The sequence below is a fragment of the Hemiscyllium ocellatum genome, chromosome 14 (genome assembly GCF_020745735.1).
Source record: "Hemiscyllium ocellatum isolate sHemOce1 chromosome 14, sHemOce1.pat.X.cur, whole genome shotgun sequence".
Lineage (NCBI taxonomy): Eukaryota > Metazoa > Chordata > Chondrichthyes > Orectolobiformes > Hemiscylliidae > Hemiscyllium > Hemiscyllium ocellatum.
The window spans coordinates 48,479,932-48,507,120 of record NC_083414.1 but is presented as its reverse complement, the minus strand read 5'-3'; the positions used below and the strand labels follow the sequence as shown (position 1 = coordinate 48,507,120).

General features: G+C 39.9%; 1 protein-coding gene across 12 annotated transcripts in view; it reads left to right on the top strand.

The window, feature by feature from the left end:
• Positions 1-27,189, top strand: part of foxp1b (forkhead box P1b) — a 489,011-nt gene that overhangs the window by 283,156 nt on the left and 178,666 nt on the right. For 11 of the 12 annotated variants that reach the window (XM_060835701.1, XM_060835700.1, XM_060835703.1 and 8 more), the window contains one exon: positions 1,624-1,713. The exons of the other annotated variant lie outside the window; for it this stretch is intronic. In XM_060835701.1, coding sequence (XP_060691684.1) covers positions 1,624-1,713 — 90 coding nt within the window. The remainder of the gene's footprint in view (positions 1-1,623; positions 1,714-27,189) is intronic. 12 annotated transcript variants of the gene reach the window in all.

Sequence of the window (27,189 nt, the reverse complement as noted above, 5' to 3'; positions counted from 1 at the left end):
TCAAAGATAAATTTGAGAACAAAGTCAAGATGGCTTATTGCACACTTATGTTTGTCATTTACTTATATGGGCATCGCTCCTGTGGAAACAGGCCTTTTTGCTGGCTAAAAAGGGCAGCCTTCCAGTTTATTTTCATTTCAGAGTGCTTCAGCTGCATAGCACTTCCTGTTTATTCAACATCTTTACACCATTCTTCAGCCCCCGCTTTACAGCAACAGCCAAAGAACAACTGCAAGCCAACGGAAATTTAGAGGCATTAAGATCTTTCGGTAAACTTCCCCACTCTGTAATTATTTGTGTCATATCCAGAATTAAATCTGCCAATTAAACTGTCCCAAAGAGCTGAACAGGGGAGTTGTCGAAAGATGCAAATATTATGATTTAACCTTAAATTGATGGCAAATTAGGTCATGCTGATGAATAAGGAAAATGTTACAAAGAATCAAATTTATATTTAATCATTCATTTTGTATGTAAATAATGGAGATGACTGTACAACCAAAAACAGTCTGCTTATTAGAATCAAATAACAGGTAGTGAGAGAAGAGACAGTCTGCCAAAGCACACACAATAAATGTTTGCAAAATAAAATTTAACTCCATAAAAGTTGTCTTTTGTGATTAACAGTGGTCAGATGTTTGGAATTGGTCTAAACTATTTGTTTAATAGTAGGGGAGTAATCACATGGGGGAGGGGAATGGAAAGAGTGACTGAATTTATTTACTCAGATGTTATGCTGATGTAGGTGTGGAACTGAAAGTCACTGTGGGAACTGTGGGTTGTTTTTTGTTGGTATCTTCATAGTTCTGATGGTCATCGAATTTCCCAGCTTGTTGGTTTTGTTTATTCTGGACAGTGTATGTTTGATTATTTATCAGAAGGAAAAGGGAGTAGCTGGGCATAAAACTGACTGTGCTAGGTTTTATTTTTCCAGCAGTGTATAGTTTAGTACGTCGCAAATCTTTTAAAACCAGCATTCTATGGTATGATTTCTTTTGCTGAAATCTTTAATTCAATTCTAATTATTCCCAAGTATCATTGTATTTGTAAGTAACCATTCAATGATCTGACCATTAATTTTCTTTAAATCCAACCGTTTGTATCATTAAGGTTGGCTCTCATGTTTTTTTTGATTTGTAAGATATTTTAATATATCCCATTTTATTATTCTCCCACTCACAGCCACAAGGGATTCTTGGGTTTAGCTATTTTGTAACATGCTAGCCAGCTCTTTATAATGCATTGTTCCTTTGGAAAATTTGATATCTACTGACAACCATCCATCAATATAGTCTGAAAATGGAATACTCTTTTCGTGGAGAAAAGAGACAGTGGCATGCAAAATTTTTTGTTGATATACCTTTATGTTGAAGAAAAGCATTGTTTAAGCTTAAAGAGACTTACAGAATGTAATGTGGCATAATTATATGTGGCACTGACATCAATCGAAATAAATTTAATGTCTCTATTTAAAAAAAGGGTGTTAGCTTGTTGGTTTAAGCAGCAAAACAAACCGTATGAAGTGCCAGTTGTGGTAACCCTTCTTTGTGTGATGGAGTCGTAAACTGTCCCATTGGGTCCATTTACGGTTAAAAGGTGAATGTTATTCTCTTTTTTATGTAGGCATTTCAAGTTGCACGACAGCTCCTGCTGCAGCAACAAGCCAGTGGGTTAAAGTCTCCCAAGGGAAATGACAAGCAACCAACCTTACAGGTAAGTGTGTATTTATAGATTATATATAGTGTGTGTCGAATCATTATGGGAAGAATATGTCAGTGTACAACTGCCAAGTACCATATTTATTAGAATAATGCAACATAATTAGTATAAAAGATTGGTATAAACTCAATCTAATGTTAGATACTGAGGAAGTGGTTTGTTGTGTTGTTGATATTTCATTTTCCAAGGGAATTTTTAAAATTTGAACTGTTTTGACCACCTATTTGTGCAAATTCAAATAATTTGAAAGAAACAAACCAGCCACAATTCATAGTCAAACTAAGAACGTTGTTATCGAGGACACTTTTATAGTGGATTCTGTTACAGAACCAATGTCAATTCTTATCAAGGTTGGACACCCCCGCACTGAGATCATTATTGATATAGGTTTTAATAATGCATTCAAGAAGAATTAAATATGTACTATGTTTATTCTAATATTGTCTTAGATCTTTGGTTTTTATATTTTCATCTATACTATATTAATGATTTTTGTTCATTGCATTGTCCCATTCACAACCTACATTGTGAAATGCACTCCACTTGTATGAATTGACCATTTTATTGGCCTCAGTAAAATCATAGATTTTTTAAAAATCTGCATTTCGCTAAGCCCAGTCTAGTGGGCGGCACGGTGGCACACTGGTTAGCACTGCTGTCTCACAGCGCCTGAGACCCGGGTTCAATTCCTGACTCAGGTGACTGACTGTGTGGAGTTTGCACATTCTCCCCGTGTCTGCGTGGGTTTCCTCCGGGTGCTCCGGTTTCCTCCCACAGTCCAAAGATGTGCGGGTCAGGTGAATTGGCCATGCTAAATTGCCCATAGTGTTAGGTAAGGGGTAAATGTAGGGGTATGGGTGGGTTGCGCTTCGGCGGGTCGGTGTGGACTTGTTGGGCCGAAGGGCCTGTTTCCACACTGTAAGTAATCTAATCAAAGGATTACAACATTTTATTGATAATGAAAGATCACATCAGCTACTATGCTTTCACGCTTAAGAAAGGCTAAATATCATGTTTCAATTATATATTTGGATATTTGCTCTCACTTGAACAATGTGCAACTCCAGTAGCCTGTCCTGTTCTCCACTGATATCCGCGCACAATGGGCTGAATTCTCTGGGCTAGGCAAGTTTGAGTACAGAGGTGACAGAGTTCAAAGATTCAAGTGGCTGGCTGACTTGCCAAATGCTCCCTGTTCTAGACACCACCATTTGTGTTGAAATAGTTTTGGGCTTCATTAGATTCACTAATGGTCTTGTCAGCCAGATCAAAGAAGGCTAATTAGGATTTCCTGTTGGCTTCCAACTTCCTGATATGATAGGAAGCAGTTTGACTGCTTGGAGGCATACCGCCATGGGCTGACAGATCAGGAATACTCTGGACAAACCTCCCTGCATGTCTCGGTGTAGGTAAAGGATAAGGCCATTCTGGAAAGCTCACTTGCAGTGGTGGCCTGGCTGCTTTTTCTCTTCCATAATTAAATTTCTAGGATGAAGCAGTGAGCGTTACCTCCAGGTTGAAGCATCCTCTCAGTTACTTTGCTGTTGCTGGGTGTTCTTTTCAGGCTGAACAGCATCTGGATTGACCCTCCAGCTTTGAGAACTTGCTTGCTGCCCTTAACTGGGCAGGCAGCATGACTCCATACAATTAGGTGAAGCTATTGCCAAAATCCCAAAGAGTGACAGCCTTCTCTCTTCCCCCATCGCCCCCATCCCTCCATCACCATTCAGAGTTTAGAACAAGACCCAAATCCTGTTTACCAACCCCAAAGTTCAGAGATCAGGTAGCTGTCACAGAAACCAGCAGTTGGGGTGGATCATTCTTAAATTCACATTGGGTTAACTCTCCAGATCTTTTTTAGGAAAATTAAATTTCATTTATAATCTCTGCACCACTCTCAATAGTGAGCATGATGCATGTTAGGAAAAGATTTTTACTTAAAATCAGATTTCTAATTCAGAGGACTCAAACTTCAGGTTGTCAGCTGCTGAAGGGCTAATATTGAGACTGTTTGTGAGTGGGTAGCAAACTTTGAGTGGCTGTTGCAAAATATCTCACATCACTGACAGATGCCATCCTTCACTGAAGCACTGAAAAGAATTAGTAACTTAAGTGACGGCAAAGAAACTTGTCTTTGCAATTAATTGATTGGCACAATTGAAACTGCGTTTGGACATTACTTCCTTCCTCCAATACCAGAAGCACCTCACCAGCTGAAACAAGATGATCCATGCAAATATTCTGTCACAAACTATAGCTGCATTCATTTTTGCACTCAATGAATTATCTTTGATATCTTTACCTCCAGCACCCTCCCACAATCAAGAATGGCAGGGATAGTAACCTTACAAGTTCAGCTTTATCTGTGAAAGTGAGCTGATCATTTAGGGAACGCTTCTGTATTGAATTGCAAAAAATGTTATTCACAGTAAACTAATAAAATTGTCAATTGTTGAACGGTGTATGAATATTCATTCCCTAGCATGAATTGGATCAACAAATTCCTGTTTGGTGGACTGAGTTTTTTGGTCCACATTGACCCGACTTTAGCTTAAAACCTGGGCCCATCTTTCTTTAAGTGAATAAAGTATCATTCATCTTTTGCCATCATTAGTTTTCAGATGTTGCTTGCAGAAATGAATGCTCTTTGTGGATTACATGAAGCAGATATTGTGTAAAATGTTATCAGCTTTTCATATTGGAATGCAAAATATTGCCTGGAGATGTAGAACATAATTCTCTCAAGTTGATGTACAGCATAACATTTCAAGGAGGGACAAAAGACAAACTAAATGTACTGGGCTGGTCATAAGTGTGCAAATTGCTTACAATTTTCCTCAAATGTCACGTGTAATTATGGACATCCCATCCCCCATTACTAGGTTTACCCATAGAATCTTACAAAAGAGACTCCCACCTAGCTAATTAACATTATCACTGAAATGGTAGGGTTGAGTCATTAGTTCCATGTGCATTTAATTAGAGGCAGACTGAAATTGGATTTAACTTATTACTTTTCATGGATCACTTTCTTGTCATCACTTCAAATTGGATTGCAGCCCCAGGTAACTAATTATAGGAGCCACAGGATCAAGAGTGAAGAAGAAGGTAATTAGGAACCACAGCGTTGGACCCTTGCTGATAGTCCACTAGTACTGTGGAAAAAATATAGTTTTATTTTGTAGCACTGCTACAAGCAGGGGCATTAAAATTGTGGAAATAATATTCTGCTGTGTCTGGAATCACGGGAAGGCTGCTGCCACCTATTGCGGTTTATGTGATGTGCAGCTGTGTTGAAGATGTTATGTCCACATGGTTCCACAATGAACTTCTTAATGCGTAGTTTAAACAAGTGAAGTCAACATATTGCATGTAGGCATGAGGTAATGCAAGAACTATGTACTCTGAGCCTTTTCCATTTGTGTGAAAACAAAAAAGCTATCAAACAACACTGGGTAGCAGGATGTGGAACAAAATCTCATATTTTGGACTAGGTTACTTGAGAATTGTCTGTACATTGAGACGTAACTGATAACTGTTGTCTGTTTAAAGTACTCTTCATTTGTGTAATTTTCTTACTGAATAGAAAGTGTCTGCAGTTCGAGAATTATAAAACATATGTATAGGCAGCAGTGAAAACATCATGATGTGATCTTTTCAAGCAGTGCTCATTGTTTCCAGAATAATATTAGTGGATTTAAGAACTAAACTGAGTTCAAAATTAGCCTTCGGTATTGTATAATTTTTCTTTAATGAACAGGAACCCACAAGATTATTTTTTAAGAATCTGAAAACATGTTTCATATTTTAATAATAATTTATGTAAAATCTTTGTGTGGTTTAAAGGGCTTCACATTAAGGTCAAATGGTGTAGTGGTTTCGTCTTTTCTGATTGCTGACTGAATGAAGATCACAGTGGGCAATGAAAGCTGATCTTTCTTCGAAATTGGAGGCTTTTTCTGTTGAGAGCTCAGGGTCCTTTTCCTTTAGTTTATGTAGGCAGTATTTGAACTACTGTGCTGTACACATCATAGCATTGTCCCAGCATATACACACCAAACGGCTCAAATCTGCAACTCATTACTGCACAGCACTGGAGCCCATCCAGTGGTTAGAATATTTCCTGAAGCCTACAATAACAGCAGTTAGTGCAAGCGCCACACTATAGAAGTGACAATGAGGGGTGGTCTACCCCTGTTGGCGTGGTGCCCAGTGAAGAAAGCTAGTTGAGATAGCAAGACAGTAGGATTGCTGCCATCCATATGTGTCGAACTTGGATGAAGCTGAGGGTTTGTTTAGAAAGAGAGTGCAGTATAAGCAATTGCAACAGCATCAGTCTGCTCCATTTCTTGCTTGTGGAGTGTAGAATTTAGTTCACAATATGTATTTTTATGATTTCTCTCAAGTGCTATGCATAGCTTTTATTTAATGACTTATATTGATTATTATGGATATACAGTTACTTTGCAAAGCCTGCATACGTTTCACAATTATACGAGACCAGTAAAGATTGGGGACTTAAAAAATGTTTTTCTGTCAGAAATAATTTGCTACATATATCAGATATTAGAAACAGATTTTAGAAGGTCTATCTGAATTAAAGAAATTTTATTGTTTGTATGTTTTCTTTTAGAATTATGGACAATCAATGAAGTTAGTTTGTCCCCTTCCCCAAACCTACCCATCTCTAACTAGAGGTGTAAATTAAGTTTTTGCCCTTTCTGAGCTATTTTGATGTTTGTGTTAACAGCTGTTGTCCATTACATAAACAGACTGGGGAAAGGGTGTGGTTCACATCTGTATGTTTTACCATTTTGAAAGCTTTAGGATTTTTCCTGAGACTTTCGAATTATGTCACTCAAAGTAAGTCTATTTTAATAAAAATGATTAACATTGGAGAATCTTAGGTCTGCAAATTTTTGTCTGCAAAAACACATTTCTGCATCTTTTGCACATTCCTGTTCCCTCATTTACAGCTAAAATTGGACAGCAATAAAGCATAGAGTTGCTGTCGCTAAATGATCACAGTTGCCCTATGACTTGTGAATGAAGTTCCCATTGGAAAGGAGATTTTTGATAAAGTACTTCATTATTGTTTTGTGACAGGTTAGGATTATCCAGAAGTGTGAGCAATGTATTGTTTTCATTATCTTTCACAATGATGTAAAATAGGAACTATTGATCTTGAAGCACATTGTCTGATTTAATACCTGGGATTTTCATGGATATAGGAACATAAGAACAGATGAAATATGAACAAGGCACTCTGAGCCTGTTCTACCATTCGCTGATCTGATGTGTCCACATTCCTACCTACCGCAATAACATTCCACACCTATTCTTATCAAGAATCTATCTACCTTTGTCTTAAAAAAATTTCAAATACTCTACCTGCACTGTTTGAGGAAGAGACTTATGACGCCCTGTGAGAAACCTCTGCCTGAAATGATTGCCCTTTATTTTTAAACAATGATCCTTTGTTCTAGATTATCTAGATTAAAGCGAACACACCCATTCCACACTCACATTGCCAAGACCGCTCAAGACTTTTATATTTCAACCAGGATGCTTCTTCTAAATTTCAGCAAATATAACACTAGCCTGTTCAATCTTTACTCATAAAATAACCCTCTTAATTCAAGGTGTTAATTCATTAACCCTTCTGTCAACTGTTTCCAATATATTTGCAGGTCCTTAAATAAGAAGGCCAGTACGGTACACAGTATTTCAGATGTGGTTTCACCATTACCTTGAAGCACAACGTCTCTACTTTTGTTTTCAGTTCCTTGCATGATAAAAAATTTTTATAAAACTTGATAATTAGTTACTATGTACCAACCTTCTGTAATTCATTAACTCGATCACCCAGATCCCTCTGCATTTCATAGCTCTGCAATCTCTCACCAGATAATTTGCTTATTTTTGGATCCTTTCTACCAAAATGGATAATTTCACACTTTCACACACAGTATTCCAACTATCAAATCTTTGGCCACTTAGCTGACCTATCTACAGCCCACTGTGGTCTCCTTATGCACTCTTCACAACTTACTTTCGTAACTATACTTGTGTGTGTTCAGCAAACTTAGCAATCATACATTTGTTTTTTTCATCCAAATCATTGACATAAAAGTGTTTAAAAGGTTGAGTACCAGCACTGATTTATGTGGTAGATTTTGCCAATCAGAAAATGCCCCATTTATACCTGCTTGCTTTCCTGCTAGCCAACCAATCTTCTGTCTATACCAAGACCATGGGTTTTTGTTTTCCACACAAACCTTTGATCTGATACCTTATCAAATGCCTTCTGGAAGTCTATGTAAGCACAATCACTGGTTCTCCTATATCCATAGCACATGTTGTTCAGAGAACTCCAATAAATTGGTTAAGCATGAACTTCCCTTCACAAAACCATATTCATTCTGGCCTATTACCTTGAAATTTTATAAGTTTCGGCTATAACATGTTTAATAATAGCTTCTACCAATTTCCCTTTTTTCAATTAACTGGCCCATAGATCCTTGTGTTCTGTCTCCCTTCCTTTTTGAGTAAAAGAGTCAGATTTACTATTTTCCAATTCAACAGAACCTTTCCTGACTCTACAAAATACTCAAAATTTAAAACCAACACCGTAGCAGACACTGAAAACAGCAAGTGCTGGAAATCAAGGCAGGTCAGGCAGCATCCGTAATGAGAGAGCAAGCTAACATTTCAAGTTTAGATGACTGTTGATGAGCTCTGTTGAAGAATCATCTTAGCTTGCTCTCTCTGCACAGATGCTGCTGTCCCACTGTGATTTCCAGCACTTTTTGTTTTAAGTACAGACTCCAGTATCTGAAGTAATTTGCTCTTACCACATTAGACACTGCATTTAAGACTTTAGAAGGAAGTCAATCAGGATCACAGATTTATCAGTCTGCTTCAACAGTTTGTTCAATACCCAATTTCATGATTATCGTAATTTTATTGAATTCTTACCTCCTTTTTTATTTGCTGATTCATTGCTATTTTGGGGGTGTTACTTTTACCTTCAGTAGTGAAGATCACTGCAAAAATCCTGTTCAGTTTTTCTGCCATGATCTAATTTTCCATTATTAATTTCCCAAAATCGCTTTTATATGGCATCAATGCTCACTTTGTTAACTCTTTTATAAATACCTATAAACTTTTACTATCTGTTGAAATATTCCTAGCTAGCTTTCTCTTATACTCCATTTTCCCATCGTTGTTGACCTTTTTGTAATCTTTTTGCTTTTTTAGATGTTCTGTCTAATCTTCTGATCTGCCATCCATCTTTGTGCAAATATGTGATTTCTCTTCAATTTGAAATTCTTCAGTAAATGAGGCTTTGTGGGTTTGCCAATGGAATGTTTCTTTCTGGTTGGAATGTATCTATTCTCTATATTCTTAAGTGTTCCTTCAATGTTTGTTGCAGCATCTTTATTGTCTGGATTTCTTAACAGAGTTTGCCCGTTTACTTCAGCTAGCTCTTCTTGCATACTCTCATGCAATTCTTTAGGTTTTAAACACTCATCTTAGATCCACTTTTCTCTCCCTCAAACGGAACATAAAATTCAGTCATATGATTGCTGCTACTTAGGATCGTCTTCAGTATGAGGCCATGAATTAATGAAGTATCAGGTCTAGGTAGCTTGATTTCTGCTTGGCTTCAGAACTATCTGTTTTAAAAGAACTGTCCCTCATACACTCTGTGAACTCCTTAGCAGGGCCACCTTTGCCCATCTTTTCCAATCTATATTCTAACTCCAATTGTACCTTTCTCACAATCGGTCTCTGTTTCTTCCTTTGTACTACATCATACTACGTGATTTCTGTTTGAGGACCACTCCCACAGTGACTTTTTGCCTTTACCATCCCTCCTGTCTACTCAAACTGCTTCTACATTTTGATTATTTGAACTGATCTCATCCCTCTTGATTGTGCAAGTACTATGGTTAATCAACATAGCTGTTCCCTCACCAGTTTCTATTTTTCATTCCATCATAAAAACCATGGACCCTTCAATATTCTGGTCCCAATCTATATTAGCCTGTGTTAGCCTGCAGCAATGATTATCCAGTCGTACTTCTATTTATGCCATCAGTTCATCTGTTTTGTTTCACATGGTATGTGCATTCAAGTGTAGAGCCTTTAGCCTTGTCCTATGATATTTTTGTGAGGCTGAATTTTCCAATGACCTGAACAATGTGAATTAGATTAGATTAGATTACTTACAGTGTGGAAACAGGCCCTTCGGCCCAACAAGTCCACACCGACCCGCCGAAGCGCAACCCACCTATACCCCTACATTTACCCCTTACCCAACACCACGGGCAATTTAGCATGGCCAATTCACCTGACCCGCACATCTTTGGATTGTGGGAGGAAACCGGAGCACCCGGTGGAAACCCACGCAGACACGGGGAGAATGTGCAAACTCCACACAGACAGTCTTCTGAGGTGGGAATTGAACCCGGGTCTCTAGCACTGTGAGGCAGCAGTGCTAACCACTGTGCCACCGTGCCGCCCACTTTTGGGGAGTCAGTTGGTAAAATAAAGCAGAAACGGACAAATGATGCTCTTGTGTTGAGGAAAAACATGTCCGATTTTCTGCTGGACGTTGTAACGGCCAGATGAGAATTTTGTTAGTGAGCACCAAGGGATGATGTTTCATGTATTTGCATCTCTTTATTCCTTAATTGTGCCTCGTTTATATGTAGATAGCTCTTTTCCAGGCAGTGTACAGAAACTAGATGGCAACCATTTTCAATGTGAAAGTCTGAGCGGGTAGTTGGTAGGTGCAGTTGGTTGGCATCTTTTCCAGGCCCCTATTTTGGACATCTTTCCCATTCACATCAGGTCACATACTCCATCATCAGCGTTTGCCTGCACCTGCAACCCATGGAGGTTAGCACGGGCAAAACACCAGCCTCACTAAATCATCATGGCACATTTGCAGCTCACTGATAACACGATTCAACACTTCAGTACTGTATTGTAGAGCCCAGCAACACCTTCCATTATTGTTCTGTTGCCAGACAGCTCTGTGCACAGGGACAGGCATCCATTTCATACAAAGGAACAGGGTGCAACTCGGGTCTCTTAGCTTGCCTTTTTGGTACAGTCATGTTGTGTTTACATGGGTGCTCGCAGCATCTCTGCCATGCTTTGCGTTGCCTTTTGGCACAGGCAGAAAACCAGGCAACTCGTCATGTTTGGTAGCGATGACCAGTCAAGGTGGCCTACTGTCACTTAGGAGCTGGTCTGTTGTAAGCCAGCAAATGTGGCAAGACCCATTAAGGGAAGATACTGCTTGCAATGTTGAGAGTGATAGGCCATCAGCCTTAGCGGGAGATTGGTGCAGTGTTGGGGTCAGAGTAGCAAGGGGAAGATGGTCATACTCACCCTTATGGAGTGCCAATGATCATTAATCTTCTTGCAGCATTGCTGCACATTCCCTCAGCCTATGGATGCTGCACTGACCCAGGTAGCTACTTCAGATCTAGCTGGCAATGTTTTGACGTAGTACGCAGCATGGATTTAAATCTGGTGCTTAGGATATGATTGCCAGAAAATCCAGGCATTGGTCAGCATTTGGTGCTATTGAGGGCAAGATAACATGAGAGTGGCACCACAGAGGCAGGATGCTTACATTATAAGGTGAACAGTGCAAAAACTGTTTTTCTTTTTGAAGAAATGGGGCTAATCGAGGGAAAACCTTCAAGAGTCTCTTCAAAATTGATTTTTGGAAAAATTCAGCCCAAAGACTGTAAGATGTTGATTTGCTCCTAGACTTATCTCTATTCCTTCCTGGCATGGTCTATCTATAATTACACATAGTAACACCATTCTCTCATGTCTCTTTGCTTTGGTTTACGACAGCTTCCCACACTTGATTCCTTCATAGAATCTATACAGTTTGAAGCAAGCTATTTGGCCCGAGTCCATACCAGCCTTCCAAAGAGCATCCTACCCAGAACCACCCTCCTATCCTATCCCCGTAACCCTGCATTTCCCAAACCTGGACACTAGAAAATTTAGTATGGCTAATCCATCTAACCTGCACATTCTTAATCCCCTATAAAAGTCCTTCTCTACTGCTCTAGTCGTTCAATTCTTCAGATCACCCCTCACAGAGGACTGAGATTCTTTTTTTAAAAATAAATTAACCAAAAACGTCATATTAAAATTGCCACAAGAATCACCTGACCACACAGTCTGGCGATGGGTCATGAAACTAATGTGGATGGAACCCACGTGGATTAGACAAGGGCAGCTTGTACTGAAGTTACATTTTCCCCAGGCAAGGAAACTAGTCAACTTCTTCTCTGGGGTGGGGCATGAAAACAGCCTGACAACCTATCTAACTTGCACCATCATGAGAATATTCATACGTTGGAGATGAAATTTCAAATAGAATTTTGGAAAAAGGCAACGGAGATGATTTTTGCAGAACCGAACCAAGCTGAAAAAGGCTCTCTCTATCTCTCCCAGGAGTAGAAGCCTGTTGACCACAGCAACTATAAAGAAACACCATGTAAGTGAGATATTAAAAGATAGCCTTAATGTTCACTACTGCTGGTGGTTCCAGAAATCAGTTAACAAATAGAGGTCTCAGGGTGAACGTTTGTGTCTTAAGGAGACCCAAAAGGCTCTAGACTACATATTTTTTATTCTCCTTTGTACTTAATACTGTGTCCTTTTAACTTGGTACTGGTGTTTTTTGTGTGCGTGTGTCTTTATTATTTTTCTTGGCGTTAGCAAGTAACAAACTTACTCTGTTTAAACTCAAGAAATCCTTGTGATTGGCCCCTTACTGTTACTGTAAAATTTAATTAACTACATTTTCCTTGGTGTGGGGGATGTAACCACTTGCAAAAAAAAGGCCTTAAACCTTTGTCCTGAGCAAACAGGGAGGTCAAATAAAGGAGAGCCAAATCAGCATGCTCACCTGATTGTGACATATCTTTTAATTGAGGGTAATTTCAAAAGGACGCATCAATATTTGGATTAAAAAGGATAGATTAAAAGGCTTAAGAAGAAGTCCATGTGAAGTTCCACACTTACAAATAAGAATTTCTCCCACCTGTACCAAAACCAGGAACAAAAACCTGTTTTGCCTGGAACAATATTTGTTAAAGAAAACAGCTGTCCATGAGAGCAGAACATCTCCATTGTCATTTGCAAATGTCAGGTGGGTCCACCTACATAAACATAAGCAGAACCCTTTTAAAATGCAGCAATCAAAAATGGAGAGGAATTATAAACTTAAACAACCTTACCCAAATATGTCTTTGTCATTTGTGTGTTGCTGATGGTGCTGAGGGAGTTGAGGCAGAATGTTTAAACCTTAAAGTGGAATTCCCAACCCAAATCTATTAACTGTCTCACTATGGGCTTTAATTCCCAACACAAACCTTCTATTAACTTTCTTGCGATGGGTTTTAACTGAGGTGCAATGTTGAATGAGCAGCTGACAGGCAGCTCGGTGCCGTAATTGTTTAACAAACATATGAAGAAGGAACAAGAGTCGGCTGCTCAACTCTTTGAGCATGCTGTACCATTCAATAAATTCATGACTGAACTGATTTTGACCTCAACTCGACATTCCTGTATATCCCCAATAATCTTTCATCCCCTTGGTAATGAAGAACCTATCTACCTCTGCCTTCAAAAAGACTCAACGATTTTGCATCCACTGCCTTTTCAGGGCAGGAATTCAAAAGACTCTCAATCCTTAGAGAGAAAAAGAAGCTTCCTATCTCTGTTTTAAATTACTCCCCCTCTTCTACGCACCATCCCTTCTCCTCCCCCCCCCCACCCCTTTTTCTTTAAACTTTGACAACTATTATGAACTATTTCCATCGAGATTTCAGGCTCATTTTTTAAATTCAGTTTTTCCACTTTGATAGAATGGCCAGGCTTCCTGGATCCATGTTCCCACATTCAGGTGACATCGCAGATCAATAACATCTACTTCCTTGATCTATTCTGTGTGTCTTAACAATACCTGAATAAGGCACCCTCACCCTTCCCCAACACTGTATGCCATTGCTGTACTGTAACTTTCTCAGAGTCTGGTCTGACAGCAAAGCCAGGGACTCCTGGTTGCATTAGGCCCAGCATGGGCACTCTCGCTATTGGTGACGTGGCGTCCGCAGTGGTGGCAGCAAAGTATGCCCAGAGTGGGGACTCCAGATTATCGGCAAGACAGCAGCAAAGCCAGGGACTTCTGGTTGCAGGGTGAGTATGGGACCTGGCATCGGAGAGGTGGGTTCACGGTGAAAAGGTGGCACCTGAAGAGTGGTGACTCCAATGTTGTTGGGTCTGGCACAAGTGGCAGTGGAGGAAGGCTGGCAGTGCAGGTGGTAGTGGTGAGCTGGCTCAGGACTCAATTGCAGAGGCGGTAGAATGGATATAAACCTTGTTTCAGTTTTATTCTTAAATATTCAAAAGGGTGCCATATTGTGGTGACAGTTGAAGCTTCTTATTGTATTTTACTGTATTACTCACTGTTAGTAACAAATCACTCAAATCATCACATCATTAATAAATTTAGCTATAATAAACTTTTACTACAACTAAACAGGAAGTGATACTTTTCTTCTAACTTTATGACATCTGTTTTCCTGCACTTTTAGTTTCTGGTCACAGCTGATTTATCCAGAGAAAGTACGTGTGTGATATTGTTCCTCAAGTAAGTGGGGGAGAAGGTTGATGTGAACTCACTAATTAGATCTCTTAGCACTGGTGGAGAAGTAATAATAACTTCAGTGTTCACTTCAGAATGTAGCATCCATATTGTGACACAGTTCTCCATGATGCTGTTGATGGGGTTGATCACTCAATGGCATTCTGTAAGAGTAAGCTAATAGTAATTGACTATTCAATCCCCTAGGCTTGTTCCATCTTCAGTCAAGATTTTTGTTCATTTATAGTTTACCTCCATTTACCCGCCTTTGTCTCATTGCTTCTAGACTTTTGAATTTTTCAGGCATCAAAAATTACTATTGGAATGAGTCAAACGCAGTTGAGGAAAATAAAATTTTTAAATGAAAATAGTGCAAAGGGAATTTGAGAAAGAAAACTGAAGAGAAGGGACAAAATTGACAACTTTGAATACTTATGTATTTTAACTTTATTTAAGTTGTGTAAGTTTATTACATTAGTAAAGTTACAGCTGACATTTAACCAGCAATGGTTTATTCTGTATTTGTTTATTTTCAGGATTTAAAAAAATTAAAAGACATGCATATCTCGGAATTATTCCATTTTAAATGTTTACAACAACAACTTGTACTTATACAAAATTTACAGCATAGTAATTCATTTGATTACACAGAGGCCAAGGTAAAATGAATGGCAAGTTAAAAAGGAGCTGTTAGGTGTGTCTTCAAAGGTTTGGTCACATACTAGGGTTTTAAGGAGGATCTTAACACAGGAGAGTGAGACAGAGAGGTGTAGGGCTTTAGAGACAGAATTCCAATCTGTACAGTCTCGGTAGCTGATACTGATAACCCTCAATTAATTTGTACAATTTGGGATAACTGTTCCAAGTAGTCTTAAAAAAATTGAAAATTCTTAGGATAATACTTTACTCATATATATCAATCATTCTTAGAATGAGTGAATTGTTAGTTACTAGGCCAATTGTTAGTCACTAGGCCAATGTTTATGATGGTGAGAACAGAGACCATTCATTTCAAAACTAAAAATGCACTGTATTGTATGTTGTCACAGCCATACAGTTAAGTGAGTTTCACCTTGATCATATTTTTAACAGTGAATGTTTGATGGAAATGAATGAAAAGAAATATTGTTTGAGGAACAACATTTCAATGAATAAATAAATTCAAAATACAGCACAACGAAGTGCTGGAGAAACATAGCAGATCTGGTAGCATCTTCGGGAGTGATAGAAGAGTTAAATTTTGAATTTGGCATGCCTCTTCTTTGCATCAATACTGTCACATGAGATTCAAAACAGTGCCTCTGTTTCTCTCTCCACAGATGCAGCCAGGTCTGCGTTCATTCAGCACTTTCCGCTTTTATAATGTTTAAACAAGATGTGCTTGGCCTATAAATTTCCTCAGGTTGTGGCCACATGACTGCTATATCTCTGGCAATAGTTTGACATAAATTAGGTTTTGGTTTCCACCAGACTTACAGTCAAATTATGGAGATGGAGCAAGGAGCAACACTGAGGAAATTCCAGGCTTGCAGCCTCAAATTTAACTTAATGCCAGAATGGAATGCTTTGAGTTTGAACGCTCAGTTTACATGCCATTCAATTTTTGGCTTCATTGAATTCAATGGAGTGTGAAATCATATTGGTGTAAATCAAGCTTCCACCTACATCTTTTTCCCAGATGTTTTGGACTAAAATTGGTTCATCAGTCTTTTCATATGTGTGATGAATTGGAATCTACATAAGTAGTCCCTTTTTCAATTACTGTTATGTGACAAAACCACTTAGTTGCTTTTACATTCAGACCTCCGCTAAAGTTTTTATATGCCGCTAGGAGGCATACTGCCTTCTCTCCTCCCAAGTTTATTCAGGAATTTCCCAAATGGGTACAAACGAGTTTTCTCGCTTGACACAAGTTACATTTGATCAGATACAGTAGTACAGTTAGATTACTGAGCTGACAATCCAGAGAATGAGAGTTCAGTTCCACCATGGCAGTTTCAGAGCTGTTAGATCCTGTAAGAACCAATTAGTTCACTGAGTGCAAAATCATCTTTAGCCAAATCTGTCAAGATACAGATTCTTCTCAGTACCCACTTGATTTTCCCACTGTCACCATGCCAATCTTTAGCTTCACTGTACTTGAATCTTTAGCTTCCCTCTACTTGACATCAAGAAATGACTAAGTACGTTGAATATAGCAAAACTTGTCGCCGACATTGCTGCATCTCTAACCAAACTGTTCCCATATAACAAAAACACTCAACCAACTTTCAGGTACTTCCTGTCCTCAAAAAAAGCAAAGCAAATCTCACTCAAATAATTATTACCATATTCTACCCAGTCTACTCTGAATTGTTAGCAAATTGAAATGAGGAGTTGTCAATAGCATTATCAAGGGAGAGTTAATTATCAACAATCTGCTTAGTTCAGTTCTGTCAGCTACACCCAACACAAAGATTTCATTACAGTCTTCATCCAAACATGGATATAACCAAGCAAATTATCTCAGTGACATGAGAGGGCCTTCTTTTAACATGATGCAGCATTCAACAAAGTGTAAGCGTGAAGAATCTTGAGTAAAACTGAACTCAGTGGTGATGATGGGGTAAACTCTGCCGTGTCTAGCATCTTACCAGATACGTGAATAGGCTTTGGTCATTGGAGAACAATCATTTTAACAGCATTGGATTTTCTCCAGGCAGTGTCCTTGACCTGACTATCTTCAGCTGCGTTATCAATAATTGTGTTCATTGCAAAATCTAATTTGGATTTGTCTACTAATGTTTGCTGTATTCAGTTCTGTTTATAGTTCCTCAAGCAATGAAACCTTCCAGTAATGAAATCTCAGACAAGATTCTGGAAATTGCCTAATGACTGGCAAGTACAGTATCCACCATGAAACTTCCAGCAATAATCATAAAAAGCAAGAAAGAGTATAACCATCTCCCAGTGACATTTAGCAATATTCTCAATACTGAGTCTTGTATTATCCAAATTCTAGGAGCATTATTCACCGTGGGCACAGCTGATTCAGCCACATGAATACCAATGCTATTCGGAGAGATCATAGACTGGCAGTTTTGTGGCGAATTGGTAACTTTCTGACACCTAAAGTCTCTTCCCACCTGCAAAATAAAATCAGGAACTTCCAAAACAAGAGTTTTAAATTGTAGTCATTATCTTATGCCACCTCTCAGGAAAATGGACACAGGAATGTTAAGTGAACAAAGGATTGTAATTTTCCTCCAGTGAAACATCCTGCTGGCCCTATCTAAGCTCTCACAGAAAGAATGACCACTTCTGTGAAATACTGGAAAGGTCAACCAGCTCTTTGGATATATGCCACAGCATGAATCAGTGCCTTAGGGATTGTAGACTCCAGTCCCACTGAGCCCAGGAATTTGCCTGGGGCTATTCTGATTGGTTACTTTAGATGTGGTGAGAGATTGGTATAAACCACAGCAATGTACATCTACAAAATGCCCATTGAAATTAGAGCAACTGATTGGGTGAAACTCTGAAAAAATTTCCAGCGAAAACATGAATTAATAGTATGACAGCAAGGGAGCTTGTCATTTTCCAAGACATAGTCTTTCAGACCAAGGATCCTTGTGCTCAATTGTATCAACATAAAAGATGCCTTTACAATTTGTTTGTAGAAATCAGAGAGGTCACCCACTGACTTTGCAAAGATCATTATTCCTTATCCAACGTCACCAAATCGGCAAACAGACATGCTGTTTGCAGGACCTGGTTAGGGGCAAGTTGGCTATTTTCCTAACAGACAATAATGACTACAGTGGAAAATAATTAATTAGCTGTGAAATACTTTGGGACATTCTGAGGAAATATAAGATTCTTTCTTTCAATTGAGGAGTGGGGCAAGTTATAGTTGATTGAATTGTCAGTAGATGTCCCGTTTTGAAAATAATCCGTGTTAAAGTGCGACTGCTAACTGCCTTAAGACTCAGGTTTTTGAATAAGTGATTATTTGCAAATTTGCTGATCCTAGTTTTGACTATTGCTCTGGGAGGAGAAAGTGAGGTCTGCAGATGCTGGCGATCAGAGCTGAAAATGTGTTGCTGGAAAAGCGCAGCAGGTCAGGCAGCATCCAAGGAACAGGAAATTCGACGTTTCGGGCATACGCCCTTCATCAGGAAGGTTGCTCTGGGAGGTTTGCAAGAGCAACCAAGCAACCATCCAGTTTTCCCCAGTTTCTGATTTCTGCTTAGTGCTTCCCTCCTGATAGCATGATTATTGGAAGGAAACCCCTGTGTTGGTTACCCTGTGACTTGGTTAGCCCATTTGATTGCACCACTGGTTTTTGATGCAGAGTGAGACCAACAGTGAAGGTTCACTTCATCTTCTCAGCCTCGCTTCTTACCTGAGGCATGGTGACCATCAGGCTAAACCACCACTAGTCCTTTCTGTCTGATGAGAGAGCAGCCCTATGATCCTCTGGGATTATGGTGACTTTAACTTTTAGTATAAAGCATGTTCTAGCATAAAATCCATATGGTACAAAATCCAACACCCAAGAATAAAATAACCGATACTGATATTCAAATCTGATAGTTTATATCAAGTTGCAAAGAGGAATGGTTAAGTCTGTAAGACAATGTCTAAACTTGGAAGTGATTTAATGAGAGGTTTTCTAAATTTAGTGTCTTTTGCACCTCAACCTTCTGTGCCAATTTCTCTTCACATTAGAGCTTTGTCTTTTATGCTCCGATATGGTTCAGAAGACATGGCTCTCGCTTCTTCATCAATTCATGAGTGAATACTGATAGGCAAATTTTAAAGGATATTTATCAGAGGAGTCGTAGCTGAACCTAGCCTATTCCTGCTGATAATCCACATGGGTTATTTTCTTCTAACAATTAGGTAATCACACTAAAGATACTAGAACTATGGCTAAACTTCCTCTTGTTAGAAGTATGGGGGGAAGTGACCAAGGTTGCTTGTACTGTCTTTGCTGTAATCTTGGTTGAGAACATCAAACTTAGCATTGTCTTCATCTGTATGGCTCAGTTACACATTGGCTAAGCTTTCAGGGGAGTTGAATTTAATCATGATGAACTTCAATGTGTGCTGCGCTGTTCTTGGTTTTCCATCATAAAGTAAATTAACCCATTATTAAGTTTTGATTGAACAATATGAAGGCTTTGCTTTGTGTGCCATTACTTGAGCGATCTGTAATTGAAACAAACAAAACAAAAAAATTTAATCAGGCCATTAATTTTTCATACTTGGCAGCAGTTCAAAAAGCCTAATGAAATAATGTTAGCAGCATTTAGCTAATGTAAAATGGAAGGGTTTAAATTTGATCACCCCCCCCCCCCCCCCAAGAAGACAGGTCCAGGCATCATGATGCACAGTTAAGCAGTGCCATAGATTGCAGTGCAGACAAAGACAAAAGTTGTGCTATTTTCTACCACTGCATATCCAGCCAGTATTAACCATGCTGTTGGTTGGCTTGGTGCCTAAGCAGGAGGTCAGTACTGTGTGTAGCTAATGCTGATTTAAACAAGCCTTAAGCTGCATTGTAGCAAGAGCAGTGATGGAAGTACTTTGAGCTGCATCTGACCTGAAGATGACAGGAGAATGGCACACACACAAGATCAAGCAGGCTCCTTCCTGGAGGCTTTGCAAAGTGGGAATTTTTTTTTGTTTTTGGAGCAGAAGATCTTCCAGCCACATATACGTAAAGCATAGGCAGCATATTGCTTGAAGGCCAAAGCCAGGAATCAGGTCTTGAGAATCTGAATACAATGTCTCTCGACACTGAATGGCCTCACACAAGCAGTTAAAGTCAATGGATGCATTTTCAAGTAGCTGTATCTTGCCACCTGCTCCAGTCGTTGTTCAATTCATTCCTCAATCAGTTTACCAACAATCTCTGCTAAAACTTATTATTAACTAGCATTCATATACTTCACTGGAACTCCAAGTTGGTACTAAATCACAGTCACACTCACATTCACAACATAATGCACTGCTTTTCTCCACCCTCTTCTCCCCCCATTTTTCAAAAATGGAAGGTACCACAGTGAAGTAGATTGAATAATAATTATTGACACAGCCACACTATTTTTGTAGACAAGGTGATGTATAAACTGAAGATAGCAGATGTACCTGTTTGGTTGTATTTCGAAGGAAAGAGATGGTAATGACTTGTTAGAATATTTATTGCTGAAACCATGGACAGCAGAAGGGCTGAAATAACTGAAAATGGGGACATTTTCATATTTAATTCTACCTCTCATATCCTGCACCTCCGATCCCACAGACACTTTGATTTAGAAGTTGCAGATGATAGAAGCATGCCTATCCTACTTTCTCCTTTTTCCAATTTTATTTATGTGCCTGTTTGTTCCTATTAGATGCCTGAAAAGTGGTGGCTTTTCCTCCATCAGCAGTGGAGGAATAACAAGGCGATAGTGATGATAAAGATCTAAATGTCCACATAACTTTTGCACAACAGCCACTCCGAAACTGGCACTGCCTCTAATGAAGAGAATGATTTTGATTTGGGAGCTGCACACTCAAGATGGTTTGGTTTTGGCTACAAATAGGGTAGGAGCAAGGATACCAACTCACTGGAGGATGAGGCCACACAAAATCTGTTGAAACCCTGAGTAGGAGCACAAGGCCAGGCAAAGGCGCCCACAATACTTGTCATTATGCACAAGAGATTTTTTTTTTGCCTTTCCTATACAACTTGAAATTATATGAGTAGAAGGTTCATTTTATCGTGGTTTTTAATTCTTATATTTTAGTCACAAACAAATGCTGTGAGTTTGGGCATAAAAAAGGTAACCTGTGGATCACTTGGTGAACTGGGAATTGGAATTGTTTTTATTGCTGTTAAGTTTGGATAGTTCTTTATGGGCAGGTCAAAGAAAGAAAGGGCCACTCTAGATTTCCTTCCTCCTTCTTCTTTCTTCTGCTAAGCCTCCTCCACTTGTGTTGTTGCCAAGGGCTGTCCCTTTATGGTGGGAGGCTCTGCAGCATGCAGCAGAATTGAATGGATCCAGGCCAGGTGGTGAAATAGGTACCAAGATCATTGTTTTCCTTAGTAGTAGATTCATTCACAGAATGCATCCTCACCGTTCACAACCTCCTAATACTATCCCAGTATGCACTTGTGATTCTCTTTGTACTGTTTGAGACTGAATTTCTTTACGTGATCCTAGTCCTTAACCAATGTCCATTGCTTCAATATATTTAACAACGTAGTTAAAAATCATTCCCAGAGCATGATTTTTACATCTTCTTTAATGGGACGTAGTTGTTGCTGGCAAGGCCAGCATTTGCTGACAATCCCAGATTATCCTTGGAATGAGTAGCCGTTTCAGATATAAGTTAAGAGTCAACACATTGTTGTGGGGCTGGAGTCTCATGTATGCTAGACTGGGGAGGATGGCAGATCTCCTTACTGAGAGGCAAACTAGGTTGGTTATTAACAATTAATGATAGCTCCTTGTATAGTTTTAAGGATAGAGAGTCATACAGCATGGAAACAGACCCTTCGGTCTAACTCATTCATGTCAACCAGACATCTCATCTGACCTAGTCCCGTTTACCAACATTTGGCTTGTATCTGTATTCCTCTTCATATACCCATCCAGATGCCTTTTAAATATTGTAATTCTACCTTCCTCTGGCAGCAAGTTCAATACACACACCATACTCTGCATGAAAAGTTACCCTTCAGGTCCTTTTTAAATCTTTTCCTTCTCACCTTAAACCTTTGCCCTCTAGTTTTGGACCCCCCACTCTAGGAGAAAGACGTTGGCTATTATGCATCTCATGATTTTCTATACCTCTATAAGGTCAGCCCTCAGCCTCTGTTGTTATTCACCCCAGTCTATTCAGCCTCTCCTAGTTCAATCTTCCAGTCCTGGCAACATCACTGTAAATCCTTTCTGCATCCTCTCAAGGTTAGCAGCATCCTTCCTATAGATTGGAATTGTATGCCTTATTCTAAAAGTGGCCTCATTAATGTCCTATACAACCACAACATGACATGCCAACTCATATACTCAGCATTATGACCATTGAAGGCAAGCATGCAAAATGTCTTCTTCACCACCCTGTCTACCTGTGACTCCACTTTAAAGGAACTGTTTCACTGCTGAGATGCTCTTATCTAAAATCCTATAGGTTTTGGAGTTCCTGAGTGTATTGCCAGAAACTGCATCACCAGTGCACACTCAGACTTGGTATTTGGAACAAGTGGCAGTGTGTGGGAGACTGCCTGTGGCAGTGGGAGAGAAGTGGAAGCATTGCGATCAGAGTTCCCTTTAAGCTTTGTGCATGCACACAGTAGTTGGCATCAGTATGCCAATTGTGGCATTGTCCCTACCACGCACAACCCTCAGAGACCCAGGCACCTGGGAATAAAATCAGACAAATTGTGACTTAACCCTCTACTTCCATGGTTCTCTTTCGCAACCATCACCCTGATAGCCCACCTATTCATCCCTGCTAGGAATGAGTGGGAGACCAGTTTACTGCAGATCAGTGGGATGATAAATAGCCAAGGCTAAGGCTTCATTAGTCATGTTTAAGATGTTATTTACTGTGTGCAAACTATCAATTAGGGTCAGTGTAGTACTCACTTGCCATTTTTGGTGCTCCGTGCACTCTTTTAATGGAAAGGGGCCACTGTCACTGATACTCATTATACCAGCACACTTGAATTGCAATGGTTCTGCTCTAGGATTATCCCCCTCTCCACCCGGCCATGACATTCAGAATCTACGTCCAGCTGAGCTGAACTTGGAGCTTCCTATGCCCTTCCCATTGCTGTTCCTGCCTTCACCATCAGCACTGTTTATTTGAATTGTGGGAATCCCCGGGTGTGAACCCAACCAAAGCATGAGTATTTGAATCTGCAGCAGATAGTGAACCCTCCAAGGTCACCTCAGAGGGAGCGACACCTCCAAGAAGTCCTCATTATCCTCCTACATTGCCTCCTGTGAGATGTTTGGAGGCCTTGCAGGAGGTTAAAGTCTATGAATTAAAATTGTCAAGCTAACATTGTTAACTGATCATAATGTTCACGATCACATTTCACTCGCTGCTGACATCAAGTCAGCATGAGGGAGTGTTGAGTACCAAGTAACTGTATGATATTTAAACCTTTCAACAGCCTACTGGTCACCAACCATGCTGAGACTTGCCTACTGTCCAGTGTGGCCACATCTGCTGTTGAGAGATGGATGGTGGTCCATTTTTGGTTCTCTGCTTCTTCCTTTAGTCTTTGTCCTGAATGGAGGCGAGAAGAGATCTATGATGGAGAACAGTGGCATATCCGAACAGATGAATACACAGCACCTGTTGAGGGTGACATTTCATAACCAAGAGGCTTAAATACAGTGGTGGTTGACATATGGGGGTGTGAGGAAGTGCATAGACAGAATATTATTCAGTCCAACTGTAAGATAAGTTAGCATGAGGAATGATGTCCTGGAATAAGCTTGAGAGGACACATTGAGTGGAATTTAATGAGATGTGTATTTGATTGGATGGGAGGGTACAGAGTGGATAATCTACACCATCTCCCTACCTCTAGGTGCAGACAGGAAGACTCATGGATGGCTTCTGGAAGCCAATTAAAATTTTTGAAAGGTTAATTAAGACAGATTTAAGGGCCTAATCCCATTTCTGTTGTTAGTCAACCATGAGGCTACTCTTTGAAGTTTATTAGGAGCTGTGGAGTTTATTGTATTGCCTTAGTTATGGGCTAGAAATAGCTACCAAGCATGTATAAAAGGATTTATGCCACAGTGATGTATGATCGCAAGGAACTGGAGTCTGAGTCTGCAAGACTTAAGAAAGGATGTCCTTTCTTATTGTCCTGTCTATATGATTATATGCAATAACGCCTGTTGCAGTTAATTCACCAGAATGTAGAATTCACATTATCACATGCTGAAGGCAGTGACTAGACAGAGCCGGGAGTAAAGGCAGCAGTCAGCCCTAAGTGACAGACTTCGAGACTCATCTAGATACTGAACAATGGAGGGGAAAACCCTATAGAAGTCCACAGAAAGGAGCATAGTATTAGAAACAGCAGAGTGGACCTTTAAGAAGGCCTGAATCCCCAGATCAAGTTGCTGATCATCAGGAACACAACTGTGTTCTATTCTGGGGCCAGCTACAGGTTCTTTCTTAACCCAATGACAGTCTTACTGGACATTGTAGGAATCCAGGCAGGCTGGACAGCACCATAAAGAATGCAGAACTGAACTCATGTTGTAACAGAAACCATGGGAACTATACAGAAAAGGCACCAGTTGCTTTTGTAAACCTTGCAAAGCGGCATGAAGAAGTTGCAGAGATGGGAAGAAGGCTCTGCCCAAATTACAGAAAGCCAGGAATGCAGTTCCATTGTTTCCCATTCAACATTGGAGATCTTTTTAGAAGAAAAAAAGGCAAATATTTTAAAAGGCACATCTGCACAGCAAATGTTCATTCTTGGGGACGTTTTGGACAAAGTTTTGGACAAGAGTCTGGACAGTTTTGCCATCTGCCACTGCACACACTTTAATTTGGATACAGGGACTGCAGTCCCTGTTTTGACAAACAGCCCTAACTGGCTGAGGGACATTACCCTGTAATCTTCATCTGTCCATCTGTATGACCCAGGAAGAACTAACCTCATGTTAAAGGCCAGCCTTCGTGAAGATTACAATATAAAGATAAATGTATTGTCATAACACTGTTGACAAGCAGCTATATTCACTGCGCAGCACTGGAGCCCACACAGCCTCAACTTCCTTCTTAAAGTCATCTGCATAAATGAGTGAGCGTAGACAATAGCCCCCAAGACGCATTAGAGGATGAGGAAAGCTGAACTCTGCATATCACATTACCGTCAAGGAAGATGCCAACACATATCTGCTTGTAAAAGAGGAGATTGAGGCACGTTAGTTCAAACGTCATGCAGCCAACTATGTAGTGTGCTGCTGTTGTGCCAGTTACCAAACCAAATGGAATCATTAGAATTTTTCGACATTACAGATTTAAACAGATTTCCTGTATAATACACACCACTGCTCCACTTCAGCCTGTTTAATTCTTCCTGTTATATGAATCTATACGTGCAGGGTGTGCAAATGGGTTGTTCAATGGAGCCATCAACTGTGTAGACAGCATTTCCACATTCAGTTGAGTCTCTACAATGGTCTTAGTCACCTTTTCATATCAGCCCACATTTTACTTTGAATTTGGCATGTGGTATTACAGCTAGAAATCCTTTTTGCTACCAACCTGTCCACCCTTCCCATTTATCCAGTCTGGGAACCAACACATGTATTCTTAAGGGAGAAATCAGGAGTTCTAAAAGGGGACATAAGATAGGATTGGCAAATAGAGTGAAGCAGAATCCAAAGGGTTTTTACAAATATATTAAGGACAAAGGGGTAACTAGGGAGAGAATAGGGTCCCTCAAAGATCAACAAGGGGTCTGTGGAGCCGCAGGAGATACTAAATGAATATTTTGCATCAGCATTCACTGTGGAAAAGGACATGGAAGATATAGAATATAGGGAAATAGATGGTGACATCTTGAAAAATGTCCATATCACAGAGGAGGAGGTACTAGATGTCTTGAAATGCATAAAAGTTGATAAATAACCAGGACCTGATTTGGTCTTGGAGAAAGTGAGGACTGCAGATGCTGGAGATCAGAGCTGAAAATGTGTTGCTGGAAAAACGCAGCAAGTCATGTTGATGCTGCCTGGCCTGATTAGGTCTACCCTAGAACTCTGTGGGAAGCTGGGGAAGTGATTGCTGGGCCTGTTACTGAGATATTTGTATCATCGATAGTCACCTGTAAGGTGCTGGAAGACTGGAGATTGGCTAATATGATACCACTGTTAAGAAAGATGGTAAGGACAAGCCAGGGAATTATAGACCAGTGAGCCTGAAATCAGGTGTGGGTGCGTTGTTGGAGGGAATCCTGAGGGACAGGATGTACATGTATTTGTAAAGGCAAGGACTGATTAGGCTTTATGCTTTATACATGGGAAATCATGTCTCACAAATGTTATTGAGCTTTTTGAAGAAGTAACAAAGAGGATTGATGAGGGCAGAATGGTGGACGTGATTTATATGGACTGAGTAAGGCATTTGACAAGGTTCCCCATGGGAGACTAGTTAGCAAGATTAGATCTCATGGAGTACAGGGCGAACTAGCCATTTGAATACAGAACTGGCTCAAAGGTAGAAGACAGAGGGTGGTGATGGAGGGTTGTTTTCAGACTGGAGACCTGTGACTAGTGGAGTGCCACAATGATTGGTGCTGGGTCCCCTACTTTTCATTATTTATATAAATGATTTGGATGTGAGCATAAGAGGTATAGTTAGTAAGTTTGGAGATGACACCAAAATTGGTGGTGTAGTGGACAGCGAAGATGGTTACCTCAGATTACAACAGGATCTTGACCAGATGGGCCAATGGGCTGAGAAGTGGCAGATGGAGTTTAATTTAGATAAATGCGAGGTGCTGCATTTTGGGAAAGCAAATCTCAGCAGAACTTATATACTTAATGGTAAGGTCCTAGGGAGTGTTGCTGAACAAAGAGACCTTGGAGTGCAGGTTCATAGCTCCTTGAAAGTGGAGTCACAGGTAGATAGGGTAGTGAAGAAGGCATTTGGTATGCTTTCCTTTATTGGTCAGAGTATTGAGTACAGGAGTTGGGAGGTCATGTTGCGGCTGTACAGGACGTTGGTTAGGCCACTGTTGCAATATTGCATGCAATTCTGGT